This window comes from Mycetomoellerius zeteki, unplaced genomic scaffold (assembly GCF_001594055.1).
Source record: "Mycetomoellerius zeteki isolate Tzet28-1 unplaced genomic scaffold, Tzet1.0 scaffold41, whole genome shotgun sequence".
In the NCBI taxonomy this organism is placed as follows: Eukaryota; Metazoa; Arthropoda; class Insecta; order Hymenoptera; family Formicidae; genus Mycetomoellerius; species Mycetomoellerius zeteki.
The window spans coordinates 268,890-295,903 of NW_017257403.1; the positions used below are offsets into that span (position 1 = coordinate 268,890).

Consider the following 27,014-nt stretch of genomic DNA (forward strand, 5'->3'; position numbering starts at 1 on the left):
TCACCACTTTTCAGCAAAATATTATTTATCATTTGATGAGAAAGAGAAGTCATTTAACATAAAAAAAATATAACAAATTCATAAACTGTATTTGTATAGATTATTTTTTACGAAGGCGAAAAGAAAATAATTTTTAAAAGAATCGATTATCGATTATGGGAGAAAAAGTATGTAAATTTGAAAAACAAGAATTAGTTTAGCTTTCAGCTTCATACAAAGATACAATATTTGCTGTTTAATCAGCATGTAAAAAAGTTTTCCTTTTGAAAACATTGTCGTTCCCTTATATTATTTTCTCATATTTTCCATTTATCTGCAATCAGATATCATATCTGATTTTTAGCGTATCTGTTTTTTAATCGGATTAGTTTTTAATCTGAACAAAGAGAAAACGCACATACATCTCACATATGATGTGAAAATTTAAAAGGATTTATTTAGAATGTAAAAACTGCATTTTTCACATAGATTCATTTAGGGTATTGGGTTTTTAAAAATTATTTTCTGTTATGACTGAATTTGTAATTCTAGTTAATGCAAACATGACGGAGCAGCCATTATTGAGTAAATGGAATTTACTGCGCGCACAATTGATTCCAACTATTATTATACCAACGTTGAATCACCAAGCAATTGACGAGTAATTTTCGGTAATAGCAATGACCATGTTCGTTTTGTCTGTCTTCTAATATTCCATATTTCGCTATGCTCACACTTATTTAACCACACAGAGTCCATAGTTTTAATGAAAACAAAATGCGAAATGCGTAGAATATCCGATGTGTGGGAAGCGTATATTGCGGTTATCGATTTCAGCGTATGTTAAAATGAGGTCGTTTTTTTTCTATGTCTCGTGTTCCATGCCATATTAACCTCCTCCATCTTCTCCAAAATCCACGAGCTTGTGCAATGTTTTGGATGACCGCTTACCGAAATTGCCCTCCGTTATGCTTCGCTGTTACCTATCGTAATCTCACCCTCCTGTTATCTTCTTTTTTCCTCTTTTTATTTACTTTTATTGATACTTGTCTTCTTTCTCTCTATGGTTCTTCTAGTTTCCAGTTTTATCCGCTCAGAAATTTCAGAATCTGCATACTTCGCTCGTAAATAATTGGATATATCAATCCTTCGATCTAGTAAGAAATTTTTATTCATTGATAGAAAAAAAATATAAATTTTTCATAAACGATAAAGATTTATCGAATGTTTTGGGTATTTGACTCATAAGTGATTAATGTGATAATGACTCATAATGTGATTAAAACTTATTCCGAGTCAGTATTAGGGCGGTATTCATAGTCCGTTCTTATTTTAAGATCGTCTTAAGTAATAAGATGTCTTAAGATGCTAATACGGCTCTCTGATTGGTTTATGACACCTTAAGACTATACTTAAGACTATACTTAAGACGGTCTTAAATATAAGATCCGACTATGAATACTTAAGAGTCTCAAATATTTGATATACAGTGGCTGCTAAAAGTTTTCAACATACAAATAATTGTTTATAATACTGACAACATATGAGACTTTTAAGTACGAATAGGTAAAGAATTACGAAGATTATTAGCGAAGACACATTATTGAATTACGGTGAATAGAATAGATAATTAATTATATTAAAGATAACCAGAAAAATGGTCAAAAACGTTATATTATTTTTTTTTTAAATAAAGAATAATTAGGCAACAACCAGCATTAGGCTTATATGCTCCTTAACACTCGTATTATATATACAATTTTATAATTTTTATCAATCTATTTCTTAGTTTATATTATAATTTAATAAAAAATTCTTATTATGATCAAATTAAGAATTACAATATTTCAAATAGATAGCATATTGAGTACTTATATATTAGATCTTTATTTGTGAAGATTCTCTATTTGAGCAAACAATAAAATTACTTTGGCTTGAAGTCAATAAATAATTATGGCAGCCAATGTATATGATTTTACTATTAATATTACGTTAAAATTTTGAAAAAATATTTCATTCTACGGCGGAAACGAATAAAATAGTGAATGGTTTTTGTATTCATCAAAGTGTCAACGTCTCGCGAGACAAGGATCCGCGTTGACGGCTCAATTACTTGCACGTAGAAGCAGTGATCTTCCTTAAGTGATTAGAATATCCATTCTTCGCGCCATTGCCCTAAGCCGGTCTGTGACGGCTCTTAAATCCTCCAGGATTTAGATAGTGCTCGCTCGGACGCATCGTAACGTGCCGGATTTGCTGGGACGCGGATACCGTCGGGTCAAATTGCTCTCATTCTACTTGCTCGTGCGTAATAGGCGGTATAACGCGATTAATATCGCTCATAAAAGCGCTTGTCGAGCGGTCTGAAGAGATTACGTACGCTGTAACGCGCTTGGCTACTTGGTCTTTATATGTTGGACGCACTCGGCTCGAGACCATACATTATTTATTCGTTATGTACTGAGTTTATTTCACGGAGTGTCATTCACGGATATTAATTTCTAAAAGAGTAAAAAGACGTAGAATCTAGCGGAATAACGTAGTAGTGAAACAATACATCTTCGCGTTAACGATTTACACGGATTTTCCAGTGACCGTCGTCGTTCTACCTCGCTAAGAACGCCATAAATGTGATTAACGTGTGCGCGAACATTATTTTACATGTTTGCGTCGCTGAGGGCAGGATTTATTTTCTTTTTTTTTCACATAACGCGAAATAATTTCCTTCAAGATTCTTTATCGTAAAAAATCATGTTTAATGGTATAAATTGGTCAGGGAAACATGCAAGTATAGATATTAAAAATACTTTTTAGACTGTAGTTTGTTTATACGATTCAAATAATTAAAAATAAAACATTTTGTATTCCCTGAGTCTTTCAGTTAATATAGAAGATGGCCAATTTATACTATTGATGCTTTGCATACGAGCTAGACTTCTACATGTTAAGAATGATGTTTGTACAATCATATTTATGACTTTTGCACTCGTTTTGCAATGCTAATGACAGTTGGCTGGCGTTTTAGTTAGATAATATTTGGAGGTGCGCCAGGGTTTTCCCATTGCGCGGTCACTTGCTGTTATTAACAATACCCAGCGCGTACAATAGTCGATATTCAATTCCAGGACAAGTCGCGCGTACACGAACGACATCGCCGTCAAATCCTGCCGGCGTATCAGATTCTGCAGCGGATGTAACACGCGCAAAACGATAAAATTGCCTTTTTGCGTGACATTCCTTAATAGATTTTTTTTCTGTTGACTCTGCGACATCCGCTAACGCCGTTGCTGTACTTTACGACATTCCCGACAGCTGAAACGAGTTTTTATAACGTATACGTATGATCCAATACGTTACCCTCTGAAAAACATTGATATATATTGGTGGTTGTCGAGAAGAAAGATACCACATAATCAAGATTGTGAATTCAATAGGTAAAAGTGTGTATAAAATTTTCATCGTAAATATATGTGTAAATCATTTTTATTTTAATATAATTTTTTTAACTTTAATCCGATTTTATTCTTTCAAGTAATGAGCAAATACTTCTTTGTTCTACTCGCAAGAGATGTACGTGACGTGTATAATTATATTTTATTGTTAAAAATTAACCCTTCGTCGAAAAGGAATTTTCGGACAGAATTTTCTTTTAAAATTTACCCTGAAAATATGGTAGTTGTGGTACAATATAATATTAAAAAAATTTTTACCATGCACTTCAGTAAAATTGATCAAACTTATTTTATACTTCATTGTAGTTTTATTAATGAATGAGAGAGATTTACATTAAAATTCTTCGAAATACAATGTTGTCCCTGCACGACTATTATATTTTCAGAGTAAATTCTAAGAAAAAATTCTCTCCATGCATCTTTCGAATTTTAATACAGATTTTTATATTAATTCGAACTGTATAAAAATCTGAAAAAAATTCTTACATAACTAAATAATGACAATCTTATTGGTCTGAGCTGGGTCTTAATAATTATATAATATTTCGATGTGAATTTATATACATATCCTATTCTGCAATCTACACGTCAAAATCGTTTTTAGTTTTGAAGCGCAATCATACACCGAACTTGGATAGTAATAGATGTCACAAATTCTCACATGATTGTGAAAGCTTTAACAGGTTTTTATTATTATAAAAGTTGGATTGTAATTATTATAAAAGTTGGATTTTGTTTACTTATTTTTTTTCAGATTTATTATAAATTTTTATCTAGGATTCACAATAAAAAAACTTGATTATACTTTAAAGTCTGACATCAGTAAAAAGTTGAATATCGTTTTTAACAATGATATACAATTATATACGACACTTTCTTGCGAGAACAAATTTAAAGAAGTGAACATTTACTCATTATTTGAAAGAAGAAAATTAAACTGAAGTTAAAATAAATTATATTAAAATGAAAATAAAGATACATATTTGCGAAGGAAATTTTTTAATGCACTTTCTTATTAAAATCACAGTCCTCTGATTATGACACATATTTTTTAATTTTTTAACTACTTAACTAACGTTAATGACAGACCGCTTTAATTTTTTTACAACATACTTTAAAAATTACAATCAATAACTGCAAGTTTGCGTTTTCCAAGTAAGCAACATTATTATTTGCAAGATACATGTATAAGAAATCGAAAGTCGATCTCAAAAACATTCCTAGTTTATACAAACGTTTCCGCTAGTGATATTATCGAGGATTTGTCCCTCCAAATGGACGGTCGTATCTTGGCAGCGAGAAATGTCCCAGGGCGAAGCTCAGAATTGCCGCGTAGTATAACCGAGTTAGTTTCTGCTCCCTAATAGGGCATTTCAGCATTCTGCTAAATCCTTGCCGGAACGGCATTATGCTTCCAGCCGAGTGGCTTAATTGAACCGAACGAGAAATAATTGCTGTAGCAAAGCTCGCGCGCGAGATATGGTGTCGCGTGAATGGGCAATGCCTCCGACCGAGTCGTTTCCATTAGCAATAATCTTCCAAATCCTGCGAAGATACGGACATTAAATTATCGCGAATGAAAGAAGGACACATCTGAAGGATTCTGGAACTACCTCGAATAGTTAAATTTAAAAAACTTTTGATACGGATAATATCATAAAAATGATATGAATATTAGTATCGTCTAATTATCCAACACGATTAAAGCAACTATTTAACAATGATTTCGCGATGTATCATCTACAAGCCATTACAGTATCGACATCCCGCCAATCAACGTCCTGTCTAGACGTTAATTATACTGCCAATGGAATTGACACTGCGGTAATTTCTCACTGGAGATCACGTTCGCGAGACTGACGTTCGCCAATAACACAGTTTCCCCGCGCAAACACCGTCATTCAAGTGGCGTAATTAGAGATGTAATTAGGGTATTTACTTTAGGAGCGAGCAAGCGAGCACGAAGAATTGTATAAGTAAAGCGCGTAACAGCAAACGAGCTTCCTTGTTTTTTATCACAACCGGAAACACAACGAGAGACATCGCCGTGGAGGAGGAGTCGCTGTGGGAAGGAAAGCGCTTGATTAATCACGGGAGCACGAGAAGACTGAAAGCACGAAGACAAGATTACACCGTGGCGAGGACCCGTTGACTTTTCCCCTAATTAAACCTTCGCAGATAAGCCGCGCTCCTGTAGTTTATGCGCTTAGCATCAACGCGAGACCGTCGTCCATTGCACGAGGAGCGAAAACGTGTTCCGGCAGATGTATTCAGGAAGGACGTTGTTAAATAATTTATTGCATGATTTAAAAGCTCGTTCTACCGAACACAGCCATTAACTTTTCGACTACATTCCCTGTATTATAGACTGAAGGCAAATCGGTGTCTAATATCGCGTGACTAACGTCTAAACTATAATGATGTACCACGTACGCGTCTATATAGTTGCCTTACAACCTGTTGAATACGGAATTGCTTGCGTCAAAATTTATGACATGGTAGAACTGCGTGATAAATTACCTAACCCACTTTGGAGACTCTGAAGTAGTCAATGCTTCAAGTTCACCTTTCGGTTGATTAAATGCATTGGCCTTAATTAAATTACGCCGAATACTATGAATGAAAATTATATGTGAGTCTCTGTAATATCGCAATGTGATAATCAATTTCAGCCACGTACCATCTCCGTCGTTTTTATACCATCGAGAAATACCGGCGACATACACACAGCGCACCGCAAACTTACTTCTTCCTCTAAAAAAAGCGTGATTAAGGATGTCGCGGTAATTAGGTGTTCACGTTCGGGCGGTTTACCGCTTAATTCAGCTGCGGTCTTTCGTACGACCGTAATGCTTTTTAAAAGTCGTTTACGGCCTTCCTGCGTCCCGACGACCATTCCCGTCAGGAACACTGGAAGTTGTCCTCCGTTGTTTCACGACTTGGTCCAAGTTCGTAGCTTTAACTGGGGCAGAGACGGGTCCATTAATTTACGGCCGTACTTTGTTATCCCTAGTTCCATTTTCAATTCCGTAAGAACCGCCGTGCTCTCGCTAGAATAAGCTGACACCGAACGACATTTTAATTAATCCATCCTCGTTCGCAGAAAAAAGACGTAAAATTTGTAAACGAAGATCTTATTAGTAAAAGCAATGCAGATTTAATTTAAAAAATGCTAATACTTACTACTAATATACTTATACAATATTGTTTATGCATTGAACAAAAGGCAATATGCGTGTATAGAATAGTTATTGGACAAAGATTGAAAGTTGTAAACATAGAGAAACCCATAACAAAAACTAAAGCGCATCAATATTTCACTGTTTGCGAAACCGATATATGCAATAGAATTTATTTATTGTATTGGAGCTTTGTCTTTTAGATTGATATTTATGTGTGCAACTAAATATTGATACCGTTAAAAATGACTCCATTTTGATTGTTTGTATGGTTTCTATTCCCAACGTCAATATGTGAAAATATGTTTCAAATACATTGTTATTATTATCAATATACAATTATAACAATAGAAAGAGTTATTAGATTTTTAGTTGTTTGTAAATACCATAGAAAAAGTTTTCACTTTTTGATTACGTAACAAAGAATTCATCTTTAGGGATGAAACAATTAACTTTCCATTTTCGTTTTTATAAGCGTTCAATTTTATGCAGCCAAGCTCGATTGATTCCTATCTTGTCTGCGAGGCAATTCTATCGTGTCTGCTATCCCATCGATCTTATTTAATTTTCAAATGGATCTGCCGGGAATCTTAAATCGCTCAAGAAGATTGAAAGTAATCCTTACAAGATCAACGCGCGTTTGCAACTCTCTTGAGCCACTTCACTCTAGGACTATTTGAATGATTCGAATTCGAGAAATCGAGTATTTCAAAGTGTCGAGAGATTCTCGTCGAAACAATTATTTTCGGGTGTAACAACCATTTGGTATCACAAACGCTTTCTATCACAATAGCTTTCTGAAGCAACATAAATCTTTGTTATCAAAATTTCGGCTTTATTCGATTACACTCGATATAATGGCATCGAGAATTATTCAATAAATTGCGAATTTTCCGGAGTACGCGATGCATAATCGTATATCCGGGACATTATGGCATCATATCGAAATTCGAGCATTGAATATACGAAAATCATACGCCGTGTACATATCGAATAATTTATTCCAAATGTTCCATCACACGGAATTTGAACGTTGAATATTTTAAAAAACATATTGAAAACGAGAAGCTATAATTGGCTCAATTTCCAATAATGTTTATTAACTAGATAACAGTCAAATTGAATTTTATATATAATTATGAATATGTATATATATGTATATATATATATATATATAGTAAAATACTGAATCTATTAAATTATATGTGTATTATATTTAATAACTATTAAATACATTAAATATATAATTTAATACTTTCAATATATATAATACAAAATAAATTATTAAAGAAAACAGTTATATCCTTCTCTTTATCAAAGTGATATAGTTAACATCTTATTAATCAAAACTTATAGTTTTGATTAATCTGTTTAAAATAAATAATAACATTAAATAATAATAATATGACATTATAGATAACGTAAAACATATAAAACAAGATATTTTCATTTTTGTACACTTTTTGAATTTTCCTGATTTTGCAAGATCGCATGCATACAATTAGCGAAGCTTTTCATCTAATAACTTTTCGCAACTGCAAATATGCACTTCACCTGCAAAACGAAGTTTGACAGAAGAGAGAGAAGAGAGAGAGAGAGAGAGAGAGAGAGCTTTCTTGGTATGTACACGATTGAAGTATAAATGTCTAAATTTAGCGATACGATGATTTTCCTCGCTCGACGCCTAAAAAATTTCAACTTTTCTTACTAAATGAATACTTGCTTACCTGCTACTTTCTATATATCTTCATGCAATCTTCATCTCCTTTTTCGAGATAAATGTTCACTTTCATTTCACGTACAAACAAGATAAGTAAATAACGTCATACATAAAGCATTAAATTTTTATGCTATTAATTAAAAATGTTCTGCCTTGTATTATCATTTACGTGATATTCCAACCTTCAGACAGAAAGAAAAAAAATCTCTCCGCGCGAAAGAAAAATAAACGACTTTCTGCAGGGTCGTGACTTTTTTACAGCACCGACGAGAAAGCTCAACCTGTCGCCGTGACATCGAGGAAAAGTGTTAAATCACACACACACACACACATATATGTGTGTGTGATTTAACACACATACATAATATATATTATATATATATTATATATATATACCGAGAGAGAGAGAGAGAGAGAGAGAGAGAGAGAGAGAGAGAGAATGTTTACTAACTGCCGGACCAGCCAAGTTCGCTGCTCTTTTCTATACTGTTATTTCTTTTTCTTGCTACTTCTTATTCTCGTCGCGATTTACGAGAGTAAGCTTTCTCTCCAAACTTTATTTTTGGGAACGGGAGAATTTAATCCATTTTTATTACAAAAGTAGATGCATTAATCAAGCAAAGTTAAGTACAGTATCGACAATTAAAGTTACACATATAGGTGAATATGTAAAGCGATGGTTATGTATTGCGTAACCACGGTTACTGATTACTTCGAAAATGTACCGCACAGCATTCCGCTTGTTCGACAATAACTTCATTGTAGTAACAAAGTTCAGCCGCGAATAATTTACTAATGGGATTGTTTCGACCATTCGTGCGAATCTACAACTATTGTTCAATGAATCGTAACATTATAAAGGAATCGGTATATCGAGACATACAATAATTAATTACACTTACGAGCTTATTCGTTTAATTAAATGTCAATTACGCGGCTTGCACGTATCTTAAAAGGAAACAAACGATGTCTTGGTATAATTTATATTACTATCGTCCAAATAGAATTTCTAAGATATATTAAAATTCTCCTTTTCCTGGCGTTCTGATTTCACTAAATAGCGTTTCCGCTTTTGCTGCTTGATATGAGATCTGTTTCCCGATCGTGCCATCACGTGTTCTATATATGAGAACTAAAATGCACCACGAGATTCGTGCCGGTGCGACGCGTTTTGCTTTTAAGACGGTTTCTCATATTCCGCTCGCGTGGCCAAGATATATGCGGCACGACGCAAGACTCGCGAAGAGCACACGATGATAAAAGTCGTCGTTGCACCACGTCCGTTCATGAAAGGAGATTTTCTCGCGGACAAAAGGAGTGTCTCCCGTAATGACAATTTACAATTATCCCGATGCTCCAACGAGCAACCGTCGTCGCCGCTGCTCCGTGACGTTTCCTCGCCGCGGAAGTGAGGCACTTTCGGATTTAAGTCACGCTCGACAATCCGTGGTAACTTCCGCTTTGGCTTTAATTAGACTTACCACAGGAATGACTGCCGGATAGCGACCGCAGGGGATACCGCGCTAAATTTACCGATCGTTCATTTCTGCTGTCCTCACGGACTACCTGAATTTTGATCGGCGTAATAAAGAGACCTGTTAGGCTGCGAGAATTTTATGACACGCTACTTTATTAAAATAACAAGAAATTATGCGAGCAGATAAAAGCCTAGCCATCTTCAAAAAAATCACATTTGTCGTTTAATATTTAATAAATATCAGTCAGTAGACGACAAATTAAATTAGTAAAATAAATTAAACTGTTATCAACTCTAAAATATATATACGTAACTTCCAAATAAATTATATTTATTTTTATTATGTCACGTGTATGATTATACGAATTTTATGTTTTTTTATTTTTAAGGTTTCCAAGATTTCTCTGATTTTCTCCCAGCAGGTTGCAATATTTTATTAGCAAAGGAAATTGAAATTTTAAGTCAGTTAAAGAAAGAACAGCTTTGTAATGCTATCTACAAATTCAAACTTAATAATTTGAAATTTAGCGATAGTCAAATCTTTCTATTTATCCGAAACAATTTATAATTCTTGATAATAAAATATGAAGATTTACCGTGTATGTATATAAAGAAATATGATGACATTATTTATTAAATCTGTTTTATTAATTTATTATGAAGCATGTTTAAATGTGCATGAAGCGGTATTTAGTAGTCGCGGTTTGCGAACTGTCATAACATTTTACATTTACATTCATTTATGCAATAGCATAATTTACATGTTATGAATATTTTATAAGGGCACCGGTGTAATATATTTAAAACATGCGATGTTGCTAATTTAGTACAATGTCGCTTTTCATACGTTAATTTCACACTTTATGGTTCCGCGCTGACGAAAAATCTGGTGGACAGTCAACTCGGCTGCATTCGTGGAAAATATAAAACTAATGCAAAAGAATGTGGCCAAGATAAATGTGGTGCGACTGTATACATGTATGGTGCTTCAGTGTGCTGGAGTATTAATTATGCCTCGCGTAACTTTTAAGTTAACCTAGGAGCACGATTTAGAAGAACATTAATGGTTTTGTTTTAAAAGGAAGACGAATGTTATGCTACAATATTTCTTACCTTCTTGTTAAAAAAAAAACATGGGAGCATTGTGTGACAATAGAAATGAGAAATCGTCAAATTTCTCTCGGCGAAAGTTTCTGCTTAATGAGGTAATCAAACTTTAGGTTTGCGTTTATTCTGCTCCACTTCATTTTCCGTTTCTGCTCATTCTATATTCTTGCATTATCTTGCAGAAATGAAATGCTATCAAAAAATTCTCCGCTTTCTTAATCTTTCATTTTTGCAAATATTATTTATTTAAACACCCCATGTTTTTATCATATATCAGCGAAGAATTCAGTGTTATGAAGAATTAAGGTAGTACAGTGTTATGAAGAATTAAGGTAGTACACTCGTGAAATAAAAATAGCCAGAATTTTTTGAAATTGAAACTATATATTGTATTAGAAGGCTTTGACATGCTTGTACAATTAGAATGAGATTGGCCGTTTCAATATTGAGATATAAGCAATTAAAAATTGTACTTTTTATACTTGTCGCCTATATAAAATTGACGAAAATGTCGTGTTTATTTTTGTAAGGTGTTTAACAGTGATATGTTAATAAAAAACGAGCATGCGATGAAGGAACATGAACGAATATTGTCAAAAAAAATCATAATCTTTGACCGTTCAGTTAGGAAAAGTTCGCCATATTGGACCATATTGGACCTTACCATATACCAATAATACTAAGCGCTTATTGGATTACAGACAATCCAAAATGGCGGTCGAAATAACCAATGAGACAGTTGTCGGCATTTCAGCTCAGATCAAAGAAATGCGCTACTTTATTAATATAGAGCTTTAGAGGGGACGCGGCCAGCAAGCGTTTAACAGCACCGGTGTCTGTCTGCGTCTATCTGTATTCATTTTCTTTTCGCGTGTGCGGTCTTGGACAGGAACAATCGAAAGTTTTCTCTCTCTACTGTGTGGGAGTGAGATATCGCCACCGAGCGCCGCAATGAGACTAAACTTTTGGACAGTATTGTCGCGAGTGTACTGCCTTAAATGTATTTTTGTTTTATTTTGTTGCGGTTTTGCTCGTAAATCGGAAAAGGTGAATCGACGATTAGATGGGACAATTTTTACAGCCGCGAGAGAATAAGCTGAAATACATTTCATTTATCTGACATTATTTGTTTTTTGAATTTTATTGCCAATTGCATCCTGCCATGCATAGCATATAATCCCAAAAACATCAATACAATCTCTGTTTTTATCTCTACAGTTTTTAATATTTGAAAATCCAATACAAAATGTATTAATGATGAAAAATTAGATCATAAAGAAAGTAATATTTGCAACGTTATTAAACCATGTGCGTATATTTCTTTACGTAGCCGTTTTCCATTTTTTCTTTTTACAGTCCGAGCTCTTATATTTTAATTCTTTGCGGTTCATAGCAAACGTATGGGTTATATCGAACGTATAGAAAAATAAAAATATAAAAGGATGTTCCACCAGATTTAAGTGCATTGCTATAAAAAAATTATAACTTCCTCGGTTTTGTGACAAAAATGTTATTCCACAGAAAGGTATGACAATAAAGATTTTAAAATATTGTACTATATGATAAATATTTGACTTTTGAAGTGCAGACCTTTATTGACTGTTGGAAAACATTTATATATAAACAGTCTAAATCATCGTCTAATATATGAAATATAAAAATCGTCCAATTTTTTAGATTAATTCACCAGCAAACAATAATGTTTCTTATTTTGCGAAAATTAAGCTTTGTTTTTAACGATAATTATTACATACATAGAAAGAATAATTTTTTTGAAGAATTTAAAAAACTAAACACAAATCAAAATAATTATGTAGGGCTCTCAAGAGCTGGTTGCTAAAATATCAAATCTTTTAATAACATTACTTATCATGCTTGCGTCGTACACTGTCAAATTATGTATGTTATGTGTATGTATATTCGCTAATGTTGGCGAACGTTGGCTATATCGTCTGGAGGCGCCTACCTCTTTTAGAAGTTCATGCATTCCATGATTTCCGCTAAAACTATACGTTTCCATCCGCGTCATCCTTTTTCCTCGCCAATATCCTGTCACTTTCTCAATATCGCTTAATGGCCTCGTAGATTACGTGGATTTTTACCGTATTTTACCGGAAGCCGGCGAATATGACCTACCGTTCCCGTTTGAATAGCCTACGAATGGCGTAAAATCTTCAAGAAGGAGCTTTAACAACTTTACGAGATTTGCCACGTAAACGGTAACGACTTTCTAAGTGCGAAAATTTTTAAGGCACCTAGGAAAATTTCTGAGCCGGTAATACGGCTGCTAGCTGTTAGCCAAACTACTGCACGACGAGTTTTGTCTTCGCGCTGATGCGCATCGAAATTGAGAGATTTATGCCGGCGATGCGCATCCATCTTGCATCGCATTTTAATGCAGTTCACAATTTATACGGTGCACGTAGAGAATCTTCTCGGCTAGGTTAACTTACTATTATCCCTTCGGTGCCACACTAGGGAAACAATGTATTTGGATACTCAACTAATTCGATTGTTTATAACTTTCGTAAAAATAAAAATATTGTAAAAAAGTTCTTTTTTCAATCGAAACGCCAAACATTAAGATACCAAAAAAATGTATATACCTATCGTGTTATTAAAAAATCAAAATTCCCAGTAAAACTCGTGAGAACTGACACAGGATGAATGTGTTAATATATTATTCAATAAATTAAATACAGACGGTTTAGGTCTTCTTTAACATAATGCTGACAAGATAGTCAAATAGTAATTTCGCTTTACAGTAAACTATATATAAAATTAATTGAAAACTTACATTGATTGAAGCAATCGTAGTCAAATAAATTAATAAAAAAACTTATATTAGTAATATAATAGCGATGGGATGACAAAACAGAGCGCAAATAAGAACAATCTGTATAATACAAGATGTTGTGAGTTTGTGAGAGGTCATTGAACGGATAAACGTGTTTATACACACTAAATTAGTAAATAGATAAAATAAATAAAACATAGAAGCATCAAGACTTTATAAAAAGTATGTAACGGATCTAAAAGATTTATATCATTTTGTAAATTTATTGATGAAAAGTTATAAGTCGCTACATCTTCAGTTTTCTCTTCCTCCCTCTGTTTCTGTACATATACAGTGTATAGAAAGTGAATCCCCAAGGGAAGCAACTCAGTATCAGATTGCTTCCTGTCTTGATGAAGTGAACTGCAATGTTCATGAAACTTTGGCATTTAACGATGTATCAAGACACGGAAATAACCCGTAAACCGCTTCCTTAAAAGTTAAGCAATAGAAAAAGCATCGAAAAAACATTGGAAAAAAAGTCGAGTGTGTCATATTTAGAGTGACACTGAAGGTAAAGTTCTATCAAAGTATTATATCAAAGTAGCGTAAAGGTCCTCCATGTTGTACTTATTAGCCGTACCCCCTGTACCAATAATACTAAGCGCTTATTGGACTACAGACGACTAAATCGAAATGGCGGTCGAAATAGGAATTAAGGTTATCGGCATTTCGGCTCAGATCAAAGGAATGCGCTACTTTGATATATAGAGCTTTAACTGAAGGGTTATAATAGCACAACGCAGCCAAAGGTCTTATCTCAGGCACTTTACGATCGTAGTACCGAAATAAAGTAATTTTTCTTTCTAACTTGTCTTTAAAATTATTCCTATATTGCTGCATTTAAACTTTAGATTACGGCACCTAGTTGAATCGAATTTCATTTATCAACTGAAATAAATGGGATTGAATAGATAACTGCAATGCTGTCACTGTGTGTGTGAAGCATTTTATATATATACATGCTCTACAAAATATTTGTTCTGTCAAGTTCAATCTGCTGAATCGAGCGCGGAATAAGGTTGACGAACTCATGCACGTAACATATGTGAGAAAGCACTCTCACGAACGCGAATCCGCAATGATTTTTGTTGCAGGTCGAGATGAAAGGAATCTCCGGACCTATTGAATTTAAAGAAGGCCGTAGAATTCAGTTTAAATTGGATCTGCTGAAACTGAAACAACACTCACTCGTTAAGGTACGTAGCCTTACTGTAAACAAAACAGGAAGCGTGTTAGGAGAACGACTCAAATATCAAATGGGTATATAATAAAATTATATGCGAATCTAGGTCGGCGAGTGGCGTCCCGGCGCCGGCGTCAACGTTACAGACACTGCGGCCTTTTTCGAGCCTAGCATCGGGAACGTAACTCTGATTGTGATCACTATACTGGTGAGTTTTCATCGGCATCAAATCTACATTTTGTTGCGCAATAACTTTGTTCTTTCTTTTGTATCTTTATATAAATCTACGCACGACTTTATTGCAAAATTATACGACATTTGGACGCAGCTAAAAGGAATATATTCAAATATATTCATAATAATATCTACTTTGTAAAAAAAGAAGGGAAGATATCACGCAAGGCGAGGTAGATTGCAGCATAATGCCAGCTATTTTATTGTTTCAACTCCGACACCGCCGTACCACCCATTTTGGAAGAACGAGTCGAGCGAGAAACGCGCGATAGCCGTTGAAAGTTCCTCGATATGGTCGGCGCCAACGTGTCTCGTCATAAATCCGCGTTACGCTACGGCGGTCTCAAAGCGCTTTTCGTTATTCTTGCATGAATCCCCGATTCGCTCGTCGTCGGACGCAGGAGACGCCGTACGTGATGATGCACCACGAAAAGAACTACACTGGGAATTCGCGATTTTACGGTTTTTGCATGGACCTCCTGGCGGCGGTGGCGAGAAAGGGAGGCTTTTCGTACCGATTGGAGCTGGTGCCGGACAGGAAATATGGCGCACGAGACCCGGAGACCGGCGAGTGGAACGGCATCGTACGAGAGCTCATGCGACATGTATGATTTGGTTTGTTTGTTTCATTTCTCACATCTCCCTCTAATACACGATCCCATCCCCAACACTCGCTCACGTACATCGCTAGTCTCTGGAGAAATCCCTCGTTGGACTATTCACTTTGATTAACCACGGCAAGTTTTACTAAGGCTTCTTACCTAAAATCACATACATATCACAAATTAGAATAAATCCCTTACTGATTATCGATATTGATTGTATATAACTGAAAACGATTACACGGTTCGCCACGATTACGTTTTGGCCAATTAATATGAGGTTGTACTACTCTGTGAATGTTCCCTTGCTAGTAATTTAATACTCCATTAATGTCTAGCTGGCTCAGTATGTCGCATTAATAATAGAAACAGTAATAATAGAAACAGTGTGTAAACAGTATTAATGTTATTTATAAAAGTTTACTTTAGTTTGTACAAATATAATAAACGTAAGTAATAATATTATCCTATCCTTCTGTTATCCTATATTTTTTTAATTCAATATTTTGAATTTATTTATAATTTGATTTGTGCATTTATTATAGTTGCAATAGTTCTATGCTTGATTAATTAAATTTGTTCTCCTAATAACTCATTATGATCAATTATTCTGATATTTACCATATCGTAGAATAAAAACTGTCCTTGTAAAGATATATCACAACGATTTGTACGTCGCAATTTTGCACGGCGCGGCGTTAACAACTTGCAAATATCAGTCGACGTGAAGTAAAATCGTAAATCGATCGTAGGAAACTTTATTGATCGCACTGCTTAGTGTAAACATTGCAGAATCATGAGAGTCACTAATAGCGTCAATTACATGTTTCAATTAGCATAATTATACTGAGTCTATATGTATAATCATACATATAATAACATATAATTTCACATGAAATTTTCATTTGAAAATAATAATTATTTCTTCCCTGATATTATTTATTATTATATTTTCCAATAAATAAAAGATTTTTCGATAATATGAGAGACGAAAATAGTAGTTTACATGAAACGTATCATTTGATATATGTATATTTTCAAATAACGAAATAGCATTCCTTGATTATTTCTATTTGACTTGTATAACTTGAATGCGAATTTCTCCTTTAAAGCAAATCAATTTATTTAGACGAGGGAGACGACGCCCTATTGGTTATTGATGCCAAACGATATTAAATATCAGAATGAAATGAAGGAAGGGTAAACCAATAAGAGCCATCGCGGTTATAAATGTGCAATAATACAATATAATTAGTTACATAGTAAATTACATAAATAAAAACGTTTTCACCTAATACGTGTCGAATTGAAATTAAAATGAACAATATCAAAGTGCGAAACGACAGTCGCAGATTAAATGAAGTGGAAATTACATGTCTATGGCTATGTTCCAAAATTGAGTGCCTGTACTAAAAATCTATAGTGCATGTAACGTAAATTGTCGCATTTTCAGTGTTGGCAGTAAATTTAGAACACAGCCTATGTTAAATTGAAAGTTGTGTCAAAAAATAAAGCTGTGTAACCGAAGTCCAGCTTTATTTAATCTATCACTGTGACTATTGCTTTGTATTTCGATTTATTGTTTATTGCAATTTTATTTTAACCTATGCTTTCTGTCGTCTAAATATATCTTTTGTGTACTGAAGAGAATTCCAAAACTAAGATCGAAACGTATGCGTTTTTATTTAATTTACTACGAATAATATTTGATTAAATATATTGTTATTATTGCACACCGATATCCGGTTTTTATTGGCTTATTTGTCCTTCATTTTATTTTTATTTGGTCTTAGAGCTATACATTTAATTTACGACTCGAGTTTATCGATATTATACAAGGTGTTTGGAAAGTAATGAAAAATCTTTCGCAGAGGGACATAATGGACTAAACTGAGAAGAAAAGTCCTCTACCATTTTACAATTTTCGCAATAGTTAACAAGATATTATATTAATTACTAAATATTGTTGAAAATTGGTCTTCAATAATTTTTTACTCAAATACTATTAACTTTACAGAAAAATTATAACAGACAATAATTGTTTATTTTCTTCTCATAAGATTCTGAGAATTTTTTTCAGAATTTTTTAGAATTTTTTAATACCGTATTTTCTCATGTTGATAAAAATAAAAAAATTCAGTACTAAAAAGTTGATAAAAAATTCTGAAAAAATTCTTAGAGCTTTATGAGTAGAAAATAAATAATTTTTGTCTCTTTCAGTTTTTCTGTAAAGTTGATAGTATTTGAGTAAAAAATTATTGAAGATCAATTTTCGACAATTTTTTAGTAATTAATATCTTGTTAACTATTGCGAAAATTGTAAAATGGTAGAGGACTTTTTTTCTCAGTTTAGTCCATTCTGCCCCTATGCGAAAGATTTTTCATTACTTTCCAAACACCCTGTATATGATACATATCACATGATAATTTATAATTATTTATAATTGAAAATTGCAAGAGCTCTCTTTACTCAGATTTGAAAATTAACGTACGACCAATATTTTTTGTATACCGCGGTTTTTTCTTAATTAAAAATAGCAAATAGAATGTGAAATGTAGTTTATTTATGATGAATAATAGTTATGCACGAAATAAATGCGAATAAAATGTACTTCTCGTAACGGTACGAAGTAACAGTATTTCATAAATTCTGTAATATCACGATAAAATAAGGCATTTATTAAACATAATATTAAATTTATTAAAATACAATATACAAATTTAATTGAACTGTATGTACGTCATACGTACGAGAATAGTTTTCTTTTACGTGCTCACTAAAGCAACATACAATCTTGAAAGATTTATGAATTTCTTACTTACTTTGATCAATTATTGCTTATAAATTCGAAAATTTTCTTCTCTAACTTCATCTGAAATCTTTAATAATTATATATCTCGTCGATACTTTTGCGTGTGTCGCTTTGTATCTGCGGTCGCATTGAAATTTGCCTCTTCTCCTTAAATCTTTCACGCTCTTACGGCTTTTCGCTTCACGTACTTTTTCGCTCTATTCAAAAGACTCATGTATTATTCAAAGAAGAGTTAAAAGTGGTCTTACAGCCGCCATTAAGTTGGCTTAAATTAATTTTATATCTCATTTCTGTCTTCTAGATTGCATACGGACTTTAGCACTCTCACGAGAGTGTGCCATATTAAGTAATTATTCATGAATGCGCCGACCTTTTAATCTGTCTCTTCTTAATCTACGCGTATGATAAGTCAAGTAATTTTTCCTTGTCAAGCGATATATTTTTTACGTTAAAATCCATGATAAATATTTGCCGTACGATTCATCTCGCAAGAAATAATTTCTCTCACTATGATTTTTACCCCTAACTACGTATGCTAATTTTTCATCTTTGTTTTCGTGCGCGTAGCTTATTTGGATTAAATCTTATGTTTGAATTTTTTTTCAAGCTTTTTCCATGCATATGTATACGTACATATGCATGACAATTTTTTTACAAACGAATGTAAAACCTCAAACAGCATGCACAATGCACACAAATAAAACACGTGTGTTCTCGTCTCTTTCATCTTTTTCTTTGAATTCTCTGTCATAAAAGTAGTAATATTAAATATAACGAGGATAAAAATATTAACAACTTAAAATATTATAAAATGTGTTGTATATAAATGTTGCATCTCGACGGATTAACACGCTCCCTTTTTTCATTTTTCTTTTTCTCCAACACGCCGCTTTTCAACGTGGCTTAATTAATGCGTGCCAAATGCATTCTCTATATAGGCTGCAGTATGCAGTTAATCCGGTCGAAATTCTCATATGCGGCTCGTAAATACCAAATCCACTCGACATACCCTCTAATTAAATCTCTCGCGTTTCCGCCATGCGGCAGTCACCGGCCCCGTTTTCATCTAAAATGGCGGAAAGCTTCATGAAGTGAAGCTACTTTATTGCATTTCAAGAAGCCGATTTGAATTTAAATTTAAATCTAGACCCCGCGCGTACTAGACCTCCAACTCTCCACGTCTGAATATACGACGACCGTGCGATAACGCTCACATCTAGAGGGGAGCATCTTTTTGTCTATATTTTCACTCGTTCGTCGTGAGGATAATATTTGTCCGGTGGAACGAAAGTTCTCGCTCGTTGCACGTTCGTCTCTCCCGTACGTGTGCAATTATCGGAATTCTTCGGATAATTTTTCTCGTTCTCGTTTTTCTTCATTGTTCGTCGGCGTTACTCTAACTCGATCGATTGTTCGTATCAACGTTTTATCAGGTGATTTAATTCAACCACATTTCTGCATACGAGAATCTACGCGTCTCGAACTTGATAAAAAAATTTTTATTTCTCCCTTTTTAATGGTGATACTGGGTATCGTAGATTTTTTATCACGTGCGAGGGACAAGGAAATAAGTTATTTCACTATTAAATTATTGTATAAAATTAATTATGATAGAAGTAAAAAAATCTGTCAATCAAAATTAAATATGTATTAACTTCATAAAAAAGACTTCAGTTTATTCTCTAAATTCGTCACGATCGAACGATACGTTTAGTATGATCAGAAAATTATACAAATGATACATTTATCTTGAACTTATTTATTAGTAGAATAACGATCTGACACGGCATTATTATCATGAGACTATTTATTTGGCAAGCTATCATCTAGTTGACGTAACGTATATGTTAATCGGCCTTCTCGCACCTGAGTCTCCGAGGCCTACGACGTGTAGTTACGCTTTCAGAGCACATCTCGTGGGAGTGTTCGGCGTAATAGTCTATCGAAGAGTAATCCATTTAGCTGGTAATCAGCATCGAGAGAACCATCGAATGTCCGCGTCAGAGCAAGTGCATTCGCCATGCTCGGTATGTCGTCGTAAATACCAATTAAAGCTGTCCGCACCGTTACAGATACATGCACGACTCGCTATCACACAAGATATCCCGGTAATCTTCGGTTATGTGATGATCATATACTTTTATGCGAAATTTTTAGATGTTATTTTAGAGTTGACGAAAAAGCATGGATAATTTTTAGTCGACGTAACGCATCTCGCTGCATCACGTTTGCGATGTAACTTACAGAATATTTATGCACAGAATCTTTGAATCTTTGTATACATTTTTATGCATATATGTGATCAGAAAGTTTGGCCATAATGTTTAAGTATTTATTAAATCAAAATGATGATACATAACGTCAGCTTATCATTTGAATAAATGATTTAAAAAAGAAACAAGCTATACGGTATTAGTTACATCTTATTACATACCATAAAGACTCTGCACTAAACAATGTTCATTGATTAGTAAACTAAAAGCTGCTTTATTGCCTGCCTGGGAGAATTTATCCATGGAAAGAGGCGCAGTCTTATCGTTGATGCTTTTCCGAAGCATCTTAAAGCTTTGTATCAAAGCTAAAGGTTATTTTGAATATTAATTATTATTGTTGGTATTTAATAGGATGTAACTAATACTCCAGAGTTTGTTTTTCTGTAAATACAGGAGTGACCGTGGTTTGTTGACAAGAGGCAAGTTGGCATTACGTTCCATTTATGTATTTGTAGCGAAAGAAACAATAGGAAAGTTATGGAGTTTGTCATAAAACTTATACTGTGACGTTTATCAATTTACTTTATTATCGAAATAAACTGATTACAATGCAGCATGTTCGTATTTTATTTACGTACTTTATTTACTACGTATTTTATTTTCTACAGTGTACAGAATAGTATTTCCTGACATGAAAATGTATAAAAAGATTCTCTTTATCATATTAATTATATTGATTAGTTGTTTAACATCTAATGCTGAAATTGTGAAAACTGTCCCACCAAACTCTGGTCTCCCCTACTAATGATTTCATATTCACAAAATTTTGTAGTCAAACTTTTTTCATAAGATGTGTATGTATTCTTATAATATAAGATATTTTTTATGTATTTAATTCACCAATAACGTCACTTAAGTAAATGAGTTTATCAATTTATTATTATTATGAGTTTATCGGTTTCATTTATCAATCTAATTTTATAATATAATTGTAAGAAAATGCGTTCATCTATTATTCATTAATTAAATCTGTAATACGTATTCCTCGACGAAAGAGCCAAAGCGACACACCAAAATTTCCCTAATCCTCTCGAACTGAAACTGAAGTTGTGAAACTTGATTTCTACCGACCCTTACCCAGAAGATTTACATCCAGTCCGTATAAAATTCCCATGACGCAAACACGCGAACGCCTTATCGTTTCTTCGGAACTTTGTTGTCGACCATATCGATAGTTCCGGCGCGGGTAGTAGCATCTTGTAAAAAGGATGCAGGATAACAAAATGGGCGGGAGAACTGGCGACCGGAGACGGAACTAGCGTAAAGATAGGAAAGATAGAGAGAAAAGAATCGCGTGCGAAATCCTGTAGCAAAGGGAGACGAAGCGAAAAACGGTAGCTCCTTTTTATGATCCCCGTAGGAGCAGCCGTATGTAATGCTGAAGAACGGGGGGAATTTCAGCGGAAACACGCGTTACGAAGGCTTCTGCATCGACTTGCTGAAGGAGATAGCGCACATGGTGGGCTTCACCTACAGGATTGAACTCGTGCCGGATGGCAAGTATGGCGTTTACGATTACGAGACCGGCGAGTGGAACGGGATAGTTCGCCAGCTGATGGATAAGGTGAGTGTGTGCGATACGCGTCCGTGTGCATTGCTGCAGTTCGAATCGAATTATCTCAGAGGCGTACACAGCCTATTGGATAACGAAAGGAAATTGAACGTCCGCTTATATGAACTATGGCGATTGTCAGAAATAATTTTCAATTTTTCCTCTTCGAAATAATTAATTTTAAAATGCCCCATTTATGTTGTATGTTGATCTCCTCCGAATATCTTATTTATTATTAACAAACGTGCACGAAAAATTCTTGTAGTTACGGAATCAGGGAATTTTCAGAGGGAGAGGATGCTGACGCTTACATTATACGACGGTATAATTTATATGTTACGGAAGTGTATATTGTGCGGTCTACTATGCTGGAGGTTGTTGATTCTCAGTGTCGTGAGACAGTTTGATAGTCAGTGATAGACATAACAAAGGGTAGTTAAGCGAATTTCAACGCAGAGATAGGGACCAAGTATCGGCGTTTGAGAGGAAATGTGATTCTTGGGCGATATGGGTAACGTCGCTCGTACAAGCATTAACCTGCCAATCCCAAGAAATCTTATAGAAACATACTACACAAAAAAGGAGAATGTTGAGTTTTGGCTGTTTTTAGCAAAAATAATAAAGTTCCGAGATATACAAATTATACATCACGTTAAAATCTTACTTAAAAATTTTTTATCAATAAATGTGAAAATGTTAGATTTATTGTCTATGATATATCACAACTTTTCTCATCTTTTCGATGTTTTCCCAAGATAAACGACACCATTACACTTAAGTAACCTCTAATTATTATGATATCGTCAAATTTGTCAGAAAAGGGAAAAAAAAATTTCAATTTAACAGAAATTTCTTGATTAATCAAATAATGTCGTCAAAGAAAATATTCTCTTAGAAACATAATCAAATGTTTTTATCATTTTTGTTTCAAAATCACCCTTTTTAAGATATAGCTATATTATGATTATCCCAAAAAATATTTAACTATAATTTACAGTAATTGCAACCGTTTTTGTGGTAATAATATTTTATAATCATTTTCGATTGCCAACTATATATATTCGTTGATAAAACTATATATACAGTTATATTATTATTAACGTGACAGCAGTAATAATTATAATTATAGTAATATGTAATTATAGTTACAATTATCAAAAATTTTTCTCTCAATGCGGAACTTTTTCACTGGAAATAACCGAAACGTAATATCCTTTACCTATAGTCCTCCTTTTATCGTATGAATTATCGCACCGATTACGGTTTAGGTCAAAGGTTCTCCCGTTCGCGTCTCCCCACGTGTATATGAGCGCGCATTAATCATGCAAATTGATGGCCGCACACGCAGAATTACCTACGAACGACACGGCGTGATATGCCGCGATGATAGAGGAAGCTATGCCATTTTGCTAGCGATAGGCCCGAGCGAATCGCCGCCGTGCACTTCGCGTTAAACGCATAGGCTTAGACGCTCTGGATGTCGCCGCTCGCTTTTGCAATTCAAATCACGAACAGATGCGAGATGAGAGCTCGTATATACGGGCGCCACCGCGTTTCTACCAGGAAAGCGTGAAACTAGCCCGCGTATTGCCGCGTCGTCGCCCGCCCGACTGTGTCTACATTTCAGAGAAGGTATTACACATCGCGCGCGCACAAGCGATTGATTAAGTGCCGCATACGCGCGCAATTCCGCAATTCTACCGAATTTCAATATCCCGCTGATGGTTGTAGCAGATGGAACGGCAACTATGCGCGACGCCGTGATAACAATGTCAATTGCACACACAATTCCTCGTGCCGACTATGTAAAGATAGCGCCGTGTAAAAGAGAGCTCGGAGTTACAGATAATCCTTGTGTTCGGAGCTGAAGTTAAACGCACTTGTATTGTATCACCATATATATATATATATACATGTGACAGCATTATATTATAGTGATCACAATAGCCTAATGTATTATTTGCACCAGTAGAGAATTTGAGCGTAGAATTTAAGCGTTTTTTTTTCGTATATTTGTAGTTGTCTTAAGATTTTTGTTAATAAGAGAGTATTCTCCCTCTAAACGAGATTGATACAACATTAATTTACAAGGTTTTATAAGAACATATGAAGACTGTTTATAGATAATTTCCGTGCTGAGTCCAAATCTGCCATCGAAATATTTCTAGCAAGTGCTGTTTTTGAGACATAAGAAAAGACTTTTTTTCCAATATAGTGAAGTTTTATTGAAATTAAAACTAGTGTAATCTCTTGTCAAACTCGGTGCAATATATGTAAATTGATCTTTGTATTTAATAAATATTTTCAATTTCTTTCGAGGGACTAAGAAAAATCCGCTTATCCTTTTTCATAGAACGCATACATTTCTTAAAGGCGCACTCGTTTTTGGGAAAACTCTAAAGTAGGATGTAATGAGCCGAATATTCTAGCAGCGATATCTACACATTCCAGAGAAGTACTTTCGCCATAAATCCCGAAGTTCGAGATTGGATTCAGTGTCCGATTGCTGCGGAACACAAGGGCGCACTTTTATCACGATGAATAATGTATAAACCCTGCGTAGGTATATGTGCGTTTACCGGAAACTAAGCGTCTGTATAGAAATAATTAATTCCACTGTATTAATGTAACGCGACGAGGAAAGTTCGCGGCTTTATCAAACGAATAACAAGATACGCGGTGCTTGAATCGAAATGTTCGCAATGAAACCGTTTAATTAAACGAAATAATATTCTCTATAATATAAGCTAAATTAAGAGAGATGTGTGCTGTGCTCAAGGACTAAGGTGTCGATTACGCAGAAGGAATAATAACGTTCTAATTTCAGGAAAATTACAGTTATGAATGGTTTAATATCTCGGGATTCTAAATGCATGAAACATAGCGATCAACGATACGATGATGCCACGTATGGGCTGGAATTCATGGAATTATGGAGAATTGCGATATGAGAGTCCGTGAAATTTCTCATTTTCGTCGGGATTCGCAGACCGGTGGACGTTACAGAGCGACCGGCGCTATGTTATCCGGACAGCGGTATTAATTTTGTCAAATGATCATTAATAATACTCGCTTCGCCGCAGTCGTCGCGAGCCCGAGAGCGCGATGGCGAAACCTAGGACGGAAAAATGATGATAAAAAAGCGCACGCAATATGCCTAGAAGCGGTATCGTATTTTAGCGACTTGTGTATAGTTAAACAGATTACTCCTATCCTATTCGAGACATCTGATGCAGTCAAGAATTTCAATCGATGATTAGAACCAAGCTTAATTAGCGATGATTTAATTAATGTACGATATATAACGTAAACAAGAATTCTTTTACATTATTAAATTCATAATGTCAAATTATACCTAATTTCAGTTATTTAAATAATTTGAGAGAAAAATGTACTGTAAATTTGATTTTTTTAATTTATTATACTGAAGCGAGCGAGCGCGTACGTGAATACAGATGTTGTTTACTTTGAAACCACAGAAATGAATTGGTTTACATCGAAATTAAAAATAACACGAAAGTTACAAATAATAAAATATTATTTAACTCAAGGGATTGAGTTACCATTACTGCTTTAATATTTAATAATATTACATATTTTAATATCGCATATTTTCTCTTATTCAGATTTTTTCGCGTTTCAGAGAGAGAGAGAGAGAGTGGTATTATTTTTAAAATATAGTATAATAATAGGAAAAACGTTTCTCTTAATAGAAATATTATTTTACAACAAAATTTTTATGTATTATGCTAATTTGTAATTTAACGCAACAAGTTTTGGAGTATTCGTTGATACGCTAAATATTTAAAATGTTACACGAGATATTAATTTTCCTCGCGTGGATTTTCTTGAAAAGAATGATATATTGATGTTTCATTTTTATCTGAACACAGTTGATAAATGGGATATCGTTTGTCGGCTGTACGGGAAAAGGTAACACGACTCAAAAATGAATGAATGAAATAAAAAACGAAGCTCGCTCGCAATATATCACTGCCGTCATCAAAATTATTAATCGGCAAAAGTGATTTTCAACAAAAGTATTAAATTAAATAAATGAGATATATATATATATACATAACATATTGCGAATACATATAATATCCGACACTCTTGTGTCTCGGTAATCCTATGTAAATTGATATCGCCCTTTTTCCGGTACATTATCTCTGCTTGCAGCTTTAACTAGCTTCTCACATTCATGTTTCTCCTCGACACTTTTGATGAGTTGTACATACACTGCATCGCTCGTACATTCATAAACGATTGACGGCACGATGCATCGCGGGTCCGCAATGGCGCCAGGCTGTCATCGCGCGAGAATACCCAACAACAAATTATTGCGACCGTCATCCATGGGTCGCATGGGGCGTAGCGTAAATCACGCGCGAATTAGTGACGCTGCCAATCCGAAATATCTTTCACGAGATGAACCGGTATCTCGTTTTATGCGACGTCGATGTCGACCATTTCGGCTGTCCATTGTACATGAGATCTATCGCAATTCCCATTCACGGTTTAACTATCGACAGCCGTAATACACAGTAAAATACGTATATAAAGTATTGAGTTTTTGCGTGAAAGGATAAAAGTGAAATTGTAAT

The 27,014-nt window shown here is 34.3% G+C and overlaps 1 protein-coding gene across 5 annotated transcripts in view; it reads left to right on the top strand.

Annotated features, from left to right (window-relative positions):
- LOC108726330 (glutamate receptor ionotropic, kainate 2) overlaps nucleotides 1-27,014 on the top strand; it is a 147,010-nt gene that overhangs the window by 103,050 nt on the left and 16,946 nt on the right. For 3 of the 5 annotated variants that reach the window (XM_018453828.1, XM_018453832.1, XM_018453831.1), the window contains exons 9-12: nucleotides 14,848-14,949; nucleotides 15,043-15,144; nucleotides 15,572-15,775; nucleotides 22,219-22,422. In XM_018453828.1, the coding sequence (XP_018309330.1) occupies nucleotides 14,848-14,949; nucleotides 15,043-15,144; nucleotides 15,572-15,775; nucleotides 22,219-22,422 (612 nt within the window). The remainder of the gene's footprint in view (nucleotides 1-14,847; nucleotides 14,950-15,042; nucleotides 15,145-15,571; nucleotides 15,776-22,218; nucleotides 22,423-27,014) is intronic. The other 2 variants (XM_018453830.1, XM_018453829.1) reach the window with 2 other exon arrangements.